Here is a 14,656-nt window from a genome sequence, read left to right as displayed (position 1 = left end):
TCTCCGGGGGTGGGACCCAGGAATCAGCATGTTTACAGCCCCTCGGGAGAGCCCAATATGCAGCTGGGCTTTGTCTACTCTCCACCCAACAGGCCTATGACGCACTGGTAGGTATTACTGCCATTTTGCCAAAGGAAAGCAGGAATCTCAGAGAGGTTATGTGACTTGCCCAAGGCCACACAGCTTGGAAGAGCCAGAAGTCAGATCTCACTCCAGGCCTATTGGGAGCTCTGGTGCCTCATTTCATTTTCTCTCAAGTCAGTCATTGACAAGGGCATGAGCTCATCTCACAGAACAAAAGCACTTGGCTTTTTACATGGCTACTATGCCAAATAGATTGGCACTTAGAAGACAAAACAAAACAAAACAACCACATGAAATATAAACAGTAAACATGGTGATTCAAGTTTGCATCAAAGGCATTAAAAGAGAAAAGGACAATCCTAGCTGAACAAATGAAAAAATGTCTGACATAAAGAAACCATTCAATTAAGACTGAAGACCTTGGTATTCGGACTTAGTTAAAACTAAAACATACAATATATTCACCAACCATAAGGAAAAATTCCACAGGTACAGTCACTTAAGATCAAGGGACCTTCCACTTGGCACCTGGGGAAATTAAGAGCGTTCTCTCCTTTGCTAATTGTAATCACTTGGAAGCCAACAAAAGGCCAACTTGTGTTAATAACGCTCCCATTGAACTTGAAACAAAAGGACAAGAATAAGGAACCATGGGGGTGGGGGTGTAAACTGAGCTGAGGCAAAACTTTCCCTCTATAAATCTCTTTAAAAATATGTCTGCCTATAGAGTACAAGTCACATTGTCACCTGAAAAGCAAAGTCTAAATGCAGAAACAATAAGGATAAAAGAGAATTAACTACACAATCAAAAAGCCAAACGGCTGGACACAGTGCATTCCAGTGGTCAGCAAACTTGCTAGTCAACAAAGCCAATATCAACAGTACAATGATTGAAATTTCTTTTGAGGGTCACTTCTTCAAAATAGACTCGCCCAGGCCGTGGTATTTTGTGGAAGAGCCATACTCAAGGGGCCAACGAACCACATGTGGCTCTCGAGCCATGGTTTGCCGACCAGGGCTCTAAGGCATTGCAAAGCTTCCTTTCTAATCCTCATCGCATCCTGAAACCAGACACCCATCCATGAGACCAAAGAACCCACAGGTGAAGGGTCTCAAAAGTGACTTCTCAGCGTGCAGGGAAGGCAGGTAAACTGGGCCCGTGGTAAACTGTCAGTTTCAGTTTCTATACATTCACCATAAAAGACTTTTTAACATCATGGTGGGATTAAGTCAATAATTGTAAACTAAAGGAAATAAACCTCTTGAAAATAAAGTTGCTTTTTACCAAGTTGCCCAAGTCTTTCTTCCAGGTGCAAATGACTACACATGCGGGCCATGAATACGGGATGAATAAGGAGATTAATTACTACAATATACTAAACGTAAATAGTTTAGCAAAAAACTAGTAATGACACTGCAGAAAGGCTCACACTCATCAAGCTCCCAGGGTAGATATAATACAGCTAAAAACAAACTACATGTGTGTGCTCTTCTTTTAATGGAAAGTCTTCAAAACCTAAAAATCCAGTATCGTATGAATTTTACAATTTCTGAGAAGGGAAACTGAGTAACTGAGCAATGGACAAAACTTTTAACCAAAAATATCCATACCCTCTTGGACTATTTATTTTTATTTATTTATTTATTTATTTATTTATTTATTTATTTATTTTTGGCTGGCAACCTACAAGGCTTTATATGCAATCCATCCCTCCTCTCTGCAAGCAAGTAAATGCAAGGATCTACATCACTGTGTGTTTTTTAAAATATGTTTTCGTTTTTTTTAGAGAGAGGGAGTGAGAGGGAGAGAGAAACATCGATGGGAGAGAAACATTAATCAGCTACCCATACTGGGGATTGAGCTCACAACCCAGGCATGTGGCCTGACTGGGAATGGAACCCTGGACACCTTGGTGCAGGGGATAAACCTCAACCAACTGAGCCACACCAGCCAGGATACACCAGTGTTTGTTTAACATGTTACACATTAGAAGTACCTTGGAGATAAGATATCAATGCTTGGTCCATATGCCCAATAATTGGCCTGACTGATTCCACTGGCCTGGGATGGATCTGGGCACCGGTATTGCCCAGAGCTCCTTATTTTACTCCCTGCACAGCCAGGGCTGAGCACCACTGAGGCACAAAAATGGCTAAAAAACATTTCACCTTCCACAAGCCTCCCACTGCCTTGCCCATACACTTTGCATTAAAGATGGGGGACAGAGTCACTTTTCCTGATGTCATTTCCTGATGTCATTACCCACAATTGTGAAAATAAAGTTAAAGAAGTTGAGTAAGTCCACCAGAGGGCATTTATCACAACTATTCTGGCACCGATGGTGGACTGAACCCAATTCAAGATTAAGATTATAGAGCAGCATATCAAATCTGGATAAAATATATATAGAGAGATCATTGCTTTGGTCAGATAAAGAACTTTTTTTTAAGTACAGTTAGACTGCACATGTGTCAAACACAAGGCCCGCGGGCCAAATCCAGCCCGCCAGGCCTTGCAATGTGGCCCACACCGCGCTGTCATCACTGCACTCCGCTGTCAGTTTATGACATTGTCAGTTTATGACTGTTCAGTAAACCATTCGGCCTGCGATTTAGGCTGGATTTTAGATTTTGGCCCCTTCTCTGATTGAGTTCGACACCCCTAAGTTAGAGACTGGAAAGGGTCAACCAGTCACAGCCACTAGCATAACAATAGTGGCAGAGCAAGAAACCCAGAAAAAAATGGTCACAGACAGCAGGTGCACTCAGAACCAGAGACCTCCAGCATGGGACAACTAGTTTGTCCAGATGAGCTGGCCAAGACCAACAGGAGGAAAGCACATGCAAATGATATTCAGGAGCCTTGGCAGGCCTCGCTTTGTTTCAGAAAGACTCAACAGTGCAGAGCACTCATGTCCAAGCTAGGGTCAGGGACCAGGGTTTCCTTTCCCAGAGCAAGGCAGGGCCCAGGCCCGGAGCTCTCCGAGTGACTGACAGGCACTCAGGGTCAAAGCAATGATGACAGGGTGGCTCCTTACACATCCTGAGAGTGCTAACTCAGCTCCTTACATGTCTCCCTCCCCCTCCCCCTAAAGCTTTCCAGGACTGCACATGGCTAAGTCTACATGGGGTGAGGGAGGGATGGGGAAAAGATGGGCTGCAGACTCTGGAAGGAGATTTCTCTTGCTTCCCTTCTCTTGATTTCTTGGCTTCTTCTCTCTCTCTCTCTCTCTCTCTCTCTCTCTCTCTCTCTCTCTCTCTCTCTCTCTCTCTCTCTCTCTCTCTCTCTCTCCTCCCCCCAGCATTGCATACCCCACTGCTTGTTTCCTTCATCAGGAAAGTGAAACCGTGTGCTCCTAGTAAGTAGGTCTGGCCCACTCAAGTGGTTTCTTGGTCGGAAGCCTGGGGTTGGCTTTGGTCTTAGAAACTGTCTCCACTTAAACTGTCACCTGACTAACCTGATCCCATTCAGCACAGCCCCAGTGGCTCAAGAGCAGTTGACTTCAAAGATGGCTCACACAAAAGCAGGGACAGAGGCCCTGGCTTAAAACAGACATTTCCCTTTGCCCAATCAGCTGTGCAAATGATGCCTGTAGCCAAGGTCTACAGCCCCCTTAGATCAATAAAGTGACGGCAACATCGTCTATAAAAGCACACTACTCAAAATTTACTGTGTACACATGTTTCATGTTAACATTGAATGAGGATTATTTAATAGGAAGGTAGGGCGGGATGGTTTTCGCTTATCAAATCTACTTAAAAAGGGGATTGTTTTTGTTAAATGGGAACACAACAGGCTTCAAAAGATGCCATGTATGTAAATTTAGTATATAAAAGAAGCGCCCACATTAATATTGAAAGAATGGATTATTAAATATAGGACAGACTTACACAAAACAAAACCTCTCCATGGCCACCGGGCACATCAAAGCAGCATTACCCAAGCACTAGCACAATGTGTGAGGGTTTATGAGGACATGTGTGACTGCCTTCTGAGGTAAGGAAGGGAGTTGAGGGCCTAAATTTCTACTGAAGAGAGCATAACTACAGATGCATTTTTACTAAGAAATGATTTCCATAATAAAGCGTTAGATTCTGAAGAACTCCAGGAAATCCTAACATGTATGGCAGCCACATGTGCCGACTGCGCACATGGAATGGGACTGGTCCAAACTGAGAAGCAACACTGTAAATATAAAAGGCACAGCAGACTTTTAAAAATTAGTACAGAAAATGAATACAGCAAACTACCTCATTATTAACTTTTATATAAGTAACATGAAACAGTATTTTGCCTACACTGAGTTAAAATTAACTTTAACTGCTTGTTTTTAAATTTTTTTTAATGTGGCTATTAGAATACTGAAAATTATATTTGTGTCTAGCATTTGTGGCTCACAGTTTATTTCTCTTAGTCCTGATGAAAGTTAAGAGTGCCAGTCTGATCTAAGTATATTCCATGAAAGCAACAGTTAATTCCCAGCTGGTCTAAATTCTGACTCCTGCCTCTAGCAGAAAGCATTAAAAGGAGCTGTGTCTTGACTATTATGTAAGGGATACTGTGTGACACCTTAAAAGTAATAAGTTGGAGCCAGAGTCCACAATATTTCAGCAAGTAAAATTGAACCAATCTTACTGGGGGAAAAAATTAGTATATAATCAAAATATACCCGGTCAAGTCTAATGAACTGAAAACCTTCTTTAAAAAGACACTGTCTTGTGATATATAATTTTTAAATTTATGGTGATGATAACTAACTGAAAAGCTACTAAAAATGAAAGAATTCAGACTGATAGTTTCAAAATCAATAGTTTCCACTTTACATGTTCCAATAGTCATAAACAAAAATAGATTATTTCAGAAAGAACCCCATTAACAATATCTTCATACAACGTAAACCATCTAGGATCACATCCTAAAATGGGCAGTGTTTATTTTTAAGAAACATCTCCCAGCAGATGAAAGTAATGCCAATAAATAGAGAGAAAAACTAAGTTTAAATGACTCAATATCTGTAAGATGTGAATTCTCTTAGTATAAATGATAAACATAATGAAATGCCAACAAATAGCCCAACACATTGTTTAACTTGACTCCTTTGGTTCAGAGTGAAAACAGAAACAGAAAAAGAGCCACAAAAGAAATTAGAGAAAAGAGCAGTTAGAGCAGGACCACTTTGAGGATATTTTTTATTAACTGCAATAAAGAAATTTGATACAGGAGCCAAAAGACAGACTAAAATTGGGGTTTTGAGGGGCAGGGTGCAGAAGAAGATGGAAAAAGAGATACTAACTCCAGAAATGATGAATTATGTATGTAAATTTAGTATATAAAAGAAGCGCCCAAATAAATACTGAAAGAATGGATGATTAAATATATGATTATCATGTCAAGTGGATAAGTTAAGAAAAAATAAAATTAGGTCCCTACCTCATATCTCAACAACAAACTAAATCCCACAGAAATTACACATTAACTGTTTATATGAAACCTGAAAGTACTAGGAGAAAAATATAAGTTAAAAATGATCATTATCTTGAAATGAGAAATAAAGCAAAAACTTTAAGAAAAAAATAACAGCATACTTCATAAAAATTAATTCACATATACCAGAAAATACTATAAAATTAGAAGATAAACTATAATGAGAGAAAAAAATAATATCTTCAAAATGCATAATCTCAAAAGTACAAAAAAATTCATAAGAGAACTTGAATAAACAATTTAGGAAAAAAATCACTAAACTTATAAAAATGTATTCAACCTAATAACCAAAGCAATGTAAACATAAACATTCACTCTGCGCTGTATAAGCATATTCATTAGGATAAAAAAGACTCTAAATACTGGAGAAGGGTATAGAGAAACAGTTACTCCTGCTCACTCTCATTGGGAGAGAAAACTGGTATTGTCTTTCTAGCAATTTTAAAATACCTTTTTTTTTTTTTTTCGATTTAAAAAGGTACATAAGTTTGACCCAGTAATGCCTCAGGGCTTTTTACAAAGAAATAATCAGAAAAGTACACAAAGATATATAAGGTTGCTTATTCAAGAGTGGTTTGTTTACAAATAAAATTGAAATGCCATATGCCCACCTACAGAGGACTTCTTACTAAATTATTATACATGGACATAAAAGTATTAAGCTGCCATGACATTAATGATCTATTCATTAACATATAATCACGAGGTCCCTACCAAATGCTGGATACTGCTCTAGGCACCAAGGATATAAGTCTTGCGAGACAAAAATCCCTTCCACAGGGGATGGGAGTCAAAAGATACAGATTTCCAACTGTAAGATAACTAAGTCTTGGGATGTAATGTACAGTGGTGACTACAGTTAACAATAGTGCACTGCATATTTGAAAGTTGCTAAGAGAGTAGATCTCAAAAGCCCTCATCACAAGAAAAATATCTTGAAACTATGTGAAATGATGGATATTAGCTAAACTTATTGTGGTAATCAATTATATATGTACATATATCACTACGATGTATACCTGAAACTAATTATATTTTAATAAAAGTAGAAAAAAAGATTAAATCCATCCTTATCATGGAATATACAGAAATCTACATGATAGGCTAGGATGTCCATGAAATACTAAAAGGGAAAGAATTAAAAATAATGCAGCACATGACTCATTGTTTTAAACAAATAAATATATCTCTCCCCTTTTAGAAAATAGTTACAAAGCATATGTATTAAAATGCCATCATTTATTCTATTTAGATAATACAGTTTGTGGTGGTTTTTCACTGCCTTGACACCTTTCTGCAGTGTGAGTTTTTCCCATGAGCAGGTGTTACTTCAACAACCAAGAGAACCAAGTTAAGTTCTTCCACTCAGCACGGAGCTCAGAGTTACGCATTCATCTGACAAACACAGAAGGCGATCATGTGGCCCGCAAAGCTGTGAGTGCAGGTCACAAACAGGTCACAGAAAGCTCACTCCTTCCCGATGCTCAGCTTCCAGGAGGAGAATATCAAGTAGGTGTGATTATAAGGCGTCTCTAGGTTATCTCTTGTCCAGGGCATAAGATCCATTCGTTCACCCAGTAGTTGAGCTCCTACTTTATGCCCGACAATGCCCTCTGTGAGAGCAACAACATACATATCACTAAAGAAAACATTGGGGAATGTATGACCCAGAGGATAAGGGCATTGAAAGGTGTGGGATCCCGTGATGAGTGAAGAATGAAACTGTTGCCTGAATAAAAACGAAACTATGTGAATAATAATGAAACTATGTGAAAGCAGCAACCCTTTCAGTAACTCCCAAAGTACACTCTGATCTATGTAAACTTTTTATGGCTGTAAGGCAGGCACATGATTCAATCTCTATTTCTGAAATGAGATATTAAAAAGAAAAGCATGGTGTACTATAGATTAGAAAACCTAAAATAACTGTGTTCTCCCACATTTAATATCTTGAGAATGACACTAAGTAAAATGACATGTATTGGGGATTCTCAAATGTTGATTCCATGAAGTATCACTACACTCACACCCCGCCCCCCTCTCTCACACAGTGCCGTCAGTTATAAATCTTTCACTCATCTCCACATGTCCACTGGGATCCCCTGAATTCACCACTCCTTTCTGTCCCACCAGCCAATCAGCGGGTACACAGCCAGGGCATAAAACATGAACGCTAAACAAAGAATTTTTTTTACCTAAATAAATGAAATGGCCTCTCCCTCTAACAATCCTTACATCCTTACAGAAATTACTTTGATACAATTTTTTTTTAATCCTCATCCAGGATTGGGGATTAAATTTGCAACCAAGGCACATGCCCTTGACCTGGAATTGAGACCCTTTGATCTGAGAGCTGATGGATGCTCTAACCACTGAGCAACCAGTCAGGGGGAATGCTACTTTTTAAAAATCTCTTAAGGAAAGAAACATAGTATTCTATGTCACTGCAGACATTTTAAAGCTGCCACTTATACAAACCAATTTAGGAAAACAATCCCTAAAACAGCTCCTTAATGCATCGCTTTAGCACATTGCACATAATCAAATGAATGTCGAACAGTTTAGCGTTACAATATTCATAGAAAGAAAATGCAAATCATTGGACAGGCCTGTATTTTTTTTGGTGCATTTCCTTAGTTTTGAGTGACTTCATGCTTACGATTTTGTACATTACAAGCTCTTGAACACTTCTTTGATTCCAGCCAAAGCCTTGAACAGTCTGAGTACCTGATAGCGACTATGCCTGTTCGTTGCCTACCCGTAACCCTTCTTCCTTCTCCTTCAGGGATCAGACCCTGAGTAACGTGCCCAGCTGGCCAACTCCCTTTCCCAGCGCTCCTTGCACACGGGAGCCAATGCACAACAGGCTCTTACTCTTCGTGTGGAAAGTCCAGTGAGAGGTCTTGGTCTCTCCCCCTCCCACTGTTTCTTACCTGGAACTCCTCCCCAGTGGTGGTGGTATGACTTCAGGAAGTTACCCACTCAGGATGGTGCGGCAGAGAGCCGTACAGAGACAATGTCTCTTACCGTTTTATCTAGTGGGCATACCTGGCCTGGACTGCTTACTCCCTATTCGTTTTACAAGAGTGAGAGAAAACTGTTCTGTGTAAACCACTACTATGTCAGTCCCTGTTTCAAGCATCCCCGATGCTGTTTTCAGAGACCCCTTTGATATAGCTGGTGTACAAGAGAAGAGATCTAAAATTCTCAGCCTTCTGCTTCATCTAATTTTGCTTTCTGGCCAATCTACCGTACCTTCTACAAGGGTTTCAACTATTCGAACTCAATATTCCTTGGATTCTCCCCCCCCACATATAACCTCCAAATTTCTAATATCTTCAAAATATGTCTATTTGGATGTTCCACAATTACTTTAAAATCTGAATTTATCTCTCTGATTGTATTGAGAGATAATTTTCTTATCTTTAAACAGATTTTCTCAAACAGAGTTCTTAAAAAGATATATTAAAAAAAATCCACTGAACAGAATTTTCATGTGCCAGCCCAGGAAACTGAACTTTTCATGAGATACCCAGGAGCTTGCCTGAGAATCTCCCATCATTTTAATCCCTTTGTCCCCTGCCCTTTATTCACTCCATCTCCCTGTCCCATGATGTGAACTTTTGACCTCATTTCCTACCATCCCCCTCTCAGAGTCCCTTTACCATTCCTGACTGTCTGTTGCCCCGAGGCCTTTGCTCTGGCTGTTCCTTCTGCCTGAAACACCCTTCCCAGACCCCTCAGGCTAACTCCTTCCCTTCCTCCAGCTTTTCAAAGCTGGCCAGCCTAACCAACCTACTGGAAACTGCAGGCCCTCCGCCAGCTTTCAGCATTTCACCTGCTCTTCGGTTTGTCCATCGCACTCACCACAGAACAAGCTCTGTAATTTGCTAACGGACCATGTTTCCTTTGTCCCTCACTTCACTCCAATGCAAGCACCTCCAGGGATGGCCTCTCTGTCTTCTGCTCACTGGAGCTGTGCTGGTGAAGAGCTCAGTAGCTATCTGTGGGATGAGTTCATGATTTACTTAGATAGAGCTCTGATTCCTCCCTTCCTCTTCTCACTGCTCCCCTCTAATACTCACCTTAGAGTTTATCGTTTTTAGACTTTTTTTTTTAATCAACAGAGTTTATCTATACTGTCATTTCCTCCAACCATCTAACACACATCCAGACTTAATCTTTCTAAAAACACTTCTCTGGGGATGGCACTCCGCTGTCATGATTGGGCTCCTAACCGGCCGTTAGAGATATTATATGCTGGCGGCACCCTTGAATGAGACATTGAATCAGACAAGCTCGAAGATCCTCTTCAAACAATTGATTCTACATCCAATGACTTATCTTGGCATCCAAAATGCTCTGTAATCAGCAGCACCTCCATGTACATCCTCCGACTTCCAGCTTTCCCTCTGCTCCTGGCCAGCTTGCTTAAGAGCTCTCAAATACGCCATGTTCACTTTCACCATTTTTTTTCTTCATTGTGTTCCTCTACCTACTTCCAAACCCCTCTCGGCCAGCCAGCCTCCGCACAGCCCCTGCGCTTGTCAAGAACCCAGCAGCGCCCAGACCCGCTGGCGTAGAACCTGCCTCTCACCGGGTCCCTGGTGATGCCAGTGTGTCTTTAAAGCTCCGCTGTGTGAGCACTCCAGTCTCACCTCAGTGAAGTGTTTTCTCAGCGAGCCTCGTGCTCCTGTGTCCTGACCTTCCACAGGACCTACGTCACCCACAGCAAGCACAACGTTCCATTAACCACATCCCCTCCTCGGCTATTCAGGCCTTGTGTCATGTTAAGTCTTTTCTCCCCAACTTGATGGCAAATAAGTTGCACACAGCACAGTCCTACATCTGGCCAATCGGGATGCAGGGAACGGAAACCCATTGGCGTTACTTCCAGGAAAAAGGAGCCTACCCAAGTGCTATTGGGGGAGGGAAGGATGGAGGAAGATGTTCCGGGCCTGGCCACCCTCTCAGCATCCGTGTGTCTCTCTGCCCCCTTCTCTTCATCCAGTGCATCGTCTCCCCTATCTTCCTGTTCACTCTGTTTCTGCTTCCTCCTATGAGCAGCATTTGGGTGACCTATTAACTATCTCCCCTCCCAGCCTGCTCACCTCTGCCCCTTTCTGCTATAACGTTCACTCTAAGACTCTAGACTTCTATCATTCTATGAGAGAGACATTCACCACAGAGAGTCTGCAGCAGCCAAACCACCAGGTCACAAGTGTGGTGTGTGTCCGAGCCATCCATGGGTTGTCTGCCCTGGTGTCCAGGGCTTCCCCTGGCCCCATCCGCTGAGACCAAGGGGGCTGCAGTTCAGAACAAGGCCCTTCAGGCAGTGGGAGCTCTCAGAGGAGAATTTTCCTTAGGAAAGAAGAGTGTGGGCAGAGCAGGCAATGAGCCACATCACCGGCCCACAGAGTCATTACTTAACGTTGTCCTCACCACAGCCTGGAGCGAAATGCTCAGCACATAATAAACGGAAACTGGCCAACATGGGAGGGGAGAGTCATTCACCAAGTGCCACGGGGCCCCTGGCGCTGTGGGGGCACACAGGGACCACGAAGATTATATAAGAAGCAGCCCCTGTTTCCCCAGAGCTCGTCATCCAGAGGCTCCACTGCACGCACTCCTTGACCTTGTGCAAGTGCCCAACCACCTGGGCCACAGTTTCCTCACCTCCAGGCGTGTTGCAAGGCCCTGGAAGGTAAGCTGTATGATCAACTTTGCAACACATATGTGAATCACAAACAACAGTGACTTTGCAATTGTCATAAAACCCACAGGTGTTGCCTTGTTTTCGGGTCTTTTCTCTCATTATAGGGAATTATGATTAGGTGAAAGAGCAATCCCAACTGCTACCACTATATGTCCAACACCTGCGTGGGTCACTCACATGGCAATCAGGAAGATCGACTCAGGTCACTCAGAAGTATATTAAGAAACGAAGGAAAACGTTTTTTACTGTGTACATTTTATAACACTACCCTCTATGCCACGGTGCATCTAAAAGCGTCTTGTATATTTTTTTCATTGTATTGCACGGAATAGTAAGTATGTACTCAATTCCTATGTAGGACGCAGGTCCGTTGTGAATTTTGCACGGCTTTCTCCCCAGAGCAGTTTTATTTAGTATTTCCCAAGCAAGGTAAACAGGAAATCACAGACATCAGAGTCCTGTGCTCCCATTTCTAACATGGGGGCCACCAAGGAAGAAAAGTGATACCATGGCCTGCCTCAACCTCCTGGAATCCTATCCTAACTTTTTTTTCCCCCCACTAAAAACCACTTTACCACCTGCTTCACGTTAGAGAGGGGTGTGGGGAAGGATGGGAATCAGTGATGAAGGCAAGATAAGCTCATTCTCAAAAACATGTCATTCCGCCCTTTGCAGGATCCAGGTACGGGTTTAATGGAAGAGAAAAAAACAATAGAAAAAATATGTATGCTCTCGGCTTTGTCGTGAGCCAAACCAAGGAACATTCACGGGCTGCCTCGTGCTAGGCAGGATGCTGAGGGCTCCTGAGACAAGATGGAGAGTGCCTCGGCCCTTGGGCATCTGTTGCTCATGGCTGACAAGTGTATCCATTCAACAGCTGGCCCTGGGTGGAGCAAAGAAAACACACCTTCCACCTGGCTGAGAAGTCTGTTCAGCTAGCCACAGGGCAGGCGTCAGGCGAAAGGAAAAACAAAACAAAACAAAAAAAACCCGAAAGCTCAGCAGGGAGCCTGGCGAATCTCCACTGCAGGAGGCAGGATTGCAGAGACCTGCGCGCATAGTCCCCGCGGAGCACCCAAACCCAATGCAGGCTCCTCCTGCTGAGAGGCGAGGGGCTTGGATCAAAGGCTTCTGCCTGCAGCCCTGGCAAGGCAAACCCGCTTCTGCTCGGGGAGCTGTGCCGTGTGGGGAGCCAAAGGGTGGGCGGCGGGTTCGGGCTCTGTTCGCTCTGGTGCGGAAGCCGAGTGGAGGAGACGCGGAGGTCTGTGAGCGAGTTGGAGAGGGAGGTGGGTTGGGCAGGAGCATCGGTGACAGCGACCAAATAAAATGATCTAAATAAATGATCGCGCAGCCGGTGCAAAGCAAGCCTCGGGCTCAGGATCTGGGGAGGGGTCCGCAAGTGCATGTGAGACGCCGCAGGAACGGGGGAAGAGGTGGGACAGGCATCTCTCCATCCACGCACGCGCGCACACGCATACACATGCACACATACACACACACACACACACACGCATGCACAGGACCCCAGGCTGGCCCAGAGCCGCCCCTAACCCCGCACGTTCCGTGCACAGCCCCCATTGCTGCGGTAGCCACTCACCCTCCGCCCGGGAGCGGATCTCCGACACGGTCCTCCGCATGGTGGTGGACATCGCGGCGCCACCCGCGCAGGTGGGTCTGCAGCCGGGACCCTGCACCTGTCACCGCGCCGCGCAGGCCGGACTCCGGGCGGAGCCGCCCCGCCGAGCGCTCAGCGGCCGCGCGGGCCCCGCCGCCCGCCCACCCAGCGCCGCGCAGCAGCCGCGGGGCTCGGTCCCCGCACGCCGGCGGCAGGAGCGAGAGGCGACGCGGGTGGCGGCGGCAGCAGAGCCGGGCGAGCGAGCTCTCCCCGCAGGCGCGCGGGGGGCGGCGGCGGGGCGAGGGGCGGAGCCGGGGAGCCGGAGGGGGCGGGGTCGCAGGGACGCGCGCTCATTGGCTGCGGCGGCGGCTGAGCGAGCGAGGCGGGAACGGGACCCGGAGCCCCTGGAGCCCCGCCCCTCTCCAGACCGTACCATCCTCGCGGGGGGATGTTTGTCAGCTACAGCCTCCCCTGACCTAGCCATTGCTTCGCCCTGGCCGTGGCTTCGCTCATCCCCGTCCTTCTTCCACGCTTTGGTGACTCTCTCAAGTCCTGGACAGGGGAGAATGGGGGGCTGTGGCTCCTACACCCTGGACTCGCCTCTCCCACACCCCCCTGGATGTTAGGAGCAATGGAGTCGCCCGTGGTCTGAAAAGTGGGGCTGGGTCTGAGTGGGCAGGCGAGGGCCGAGAGGGGCTGGATCGGTGCGGTGTGAAGTCCTGGCGCGCCCACAGGGGAAGGGGGCCGCGAGTTCCCCGCGCGGGTGGGATTCCAACCTCTCTGCCCGGAGGGACCGTCTCAGCCCGAGATGCACTTGCTTCTCTGCCTGGCCCGCGAGCAACAGGCTCCGAGGCCGAATCCCCTGGTGCTCGTGTGCGCCTGGGGCTGACCTTCGGGTGGGCTGGGCGCAGCCCTCCCAGCGCGAGCTCTGCAGCCTGACAAAGCTGTGCATGGCAACAAAACCAGCTATGGAGTGTATCGGTGAAACGAGGACTTGTTCGAGGGTTTTTGCTTTTAGGGAAACTTGCAGGAAGTTGGGTGCAGTGTATTCACTGAAAGAGAAGAGGGGGGTCCTAGTCTAATATCCATAAACATATTAAATCTTACTGTGACCAGTATCCTAGAAATCGTAACATCAACCTTTTATTTTGTACACAAGTTATCAAAAGAAGAACGGTATGTTTATTTTGTTGCTGGTTTCATCTTTAAGTTAGAAGGTATGGTACTATATAGATCCTGGTGAACTGCTGACACGGCAGGAAAGGAATAAAATTAGGAGCAGTGGCCCTCATCTTGTGCTCTTCCGCTAGCCCTGGATGGAAGAGGGCCCCTATGGAGAGCTTTTAAGTGAACTGCTTTCAGATCCTGAAGGTCTGAAGAGGTTTGACCAGAGGAGATAAGTGATTATGCTCTGCCCTCAATAAAAAAGAAAAAAAGAAAAAAAGAGATAAAATCTGCTAACAGCATTTTATCTCCATTTGTGGTATTTCCTGTGCCTCCTGCAGGTAGCATTTGCTAATCAGAGCCCTGTCCTACATTAATCCTGAGTCAGGCAATCAGTGCATATTTATGAAAAACCCACTCGGCCAGGCCCTGACTCAGAGGCTGGGATTAGAACAACAACAGAATAATGTGTTTCCAGTGTTGAGGGAACCTCACAGGGCAGATAGAGCAGGGCTCAAGGCAAATGTGTTTGCTTCAGGGATGGCCGTGATGTACAAATAGGTTCTTCTAAAAGTAGGAAATGAGTACACAG

General features: G+C 45.0%; 1 protein-coding gene across 4 annotated transcripts in view; it reads right to left on the bottom strand.

Annotated features, from left to right (window-relative positions):
- Nucleotides 1-13,183, bottom strand: part of ATP8A1 (ATPase phospholipid transporting 8A1) — a 200,481-nt gene extending 187,298 nt beyond the window's left edge. For all 4 annotated transcript variants that reach the window (XM_084900562.1, XM_084900563.1, XM_084900561.1 and 1 more), the window contains exon 1: nucleotides 12,883-13,183. In XM_084900562.1, the coding sequence (XP_084756688.1) occupies nucleotides 12,883-12,934 (52 nt within the window). In that variant the 5' untranslated portion in view covers nucleotides 12,935-13,183. The remainder of the gene's footprint in view (nucleotides 1-12,882) is intronic.
- Between the last annotated feature and the right edge of the window lie 1,473 nt (nucleotides 13,184-14,656).

Source organism: Pipistrellus hanaki (assembly GCF_964339955.1).
Source record: "Pipistrellus hanaki genome assembly, chromosome: 1".
Taxonomy (NCBI): Eukaryota; Metazoa; Chordata; class Mammalia; order Chiroptera; family Vespertilionidae; genus Pipistrellus; species Pipistrellus hanaki.
Note: the sequence above shows the minus strand (reverse complement) of the source record. Positions and strands in the feature narration are given on the sequence as shown.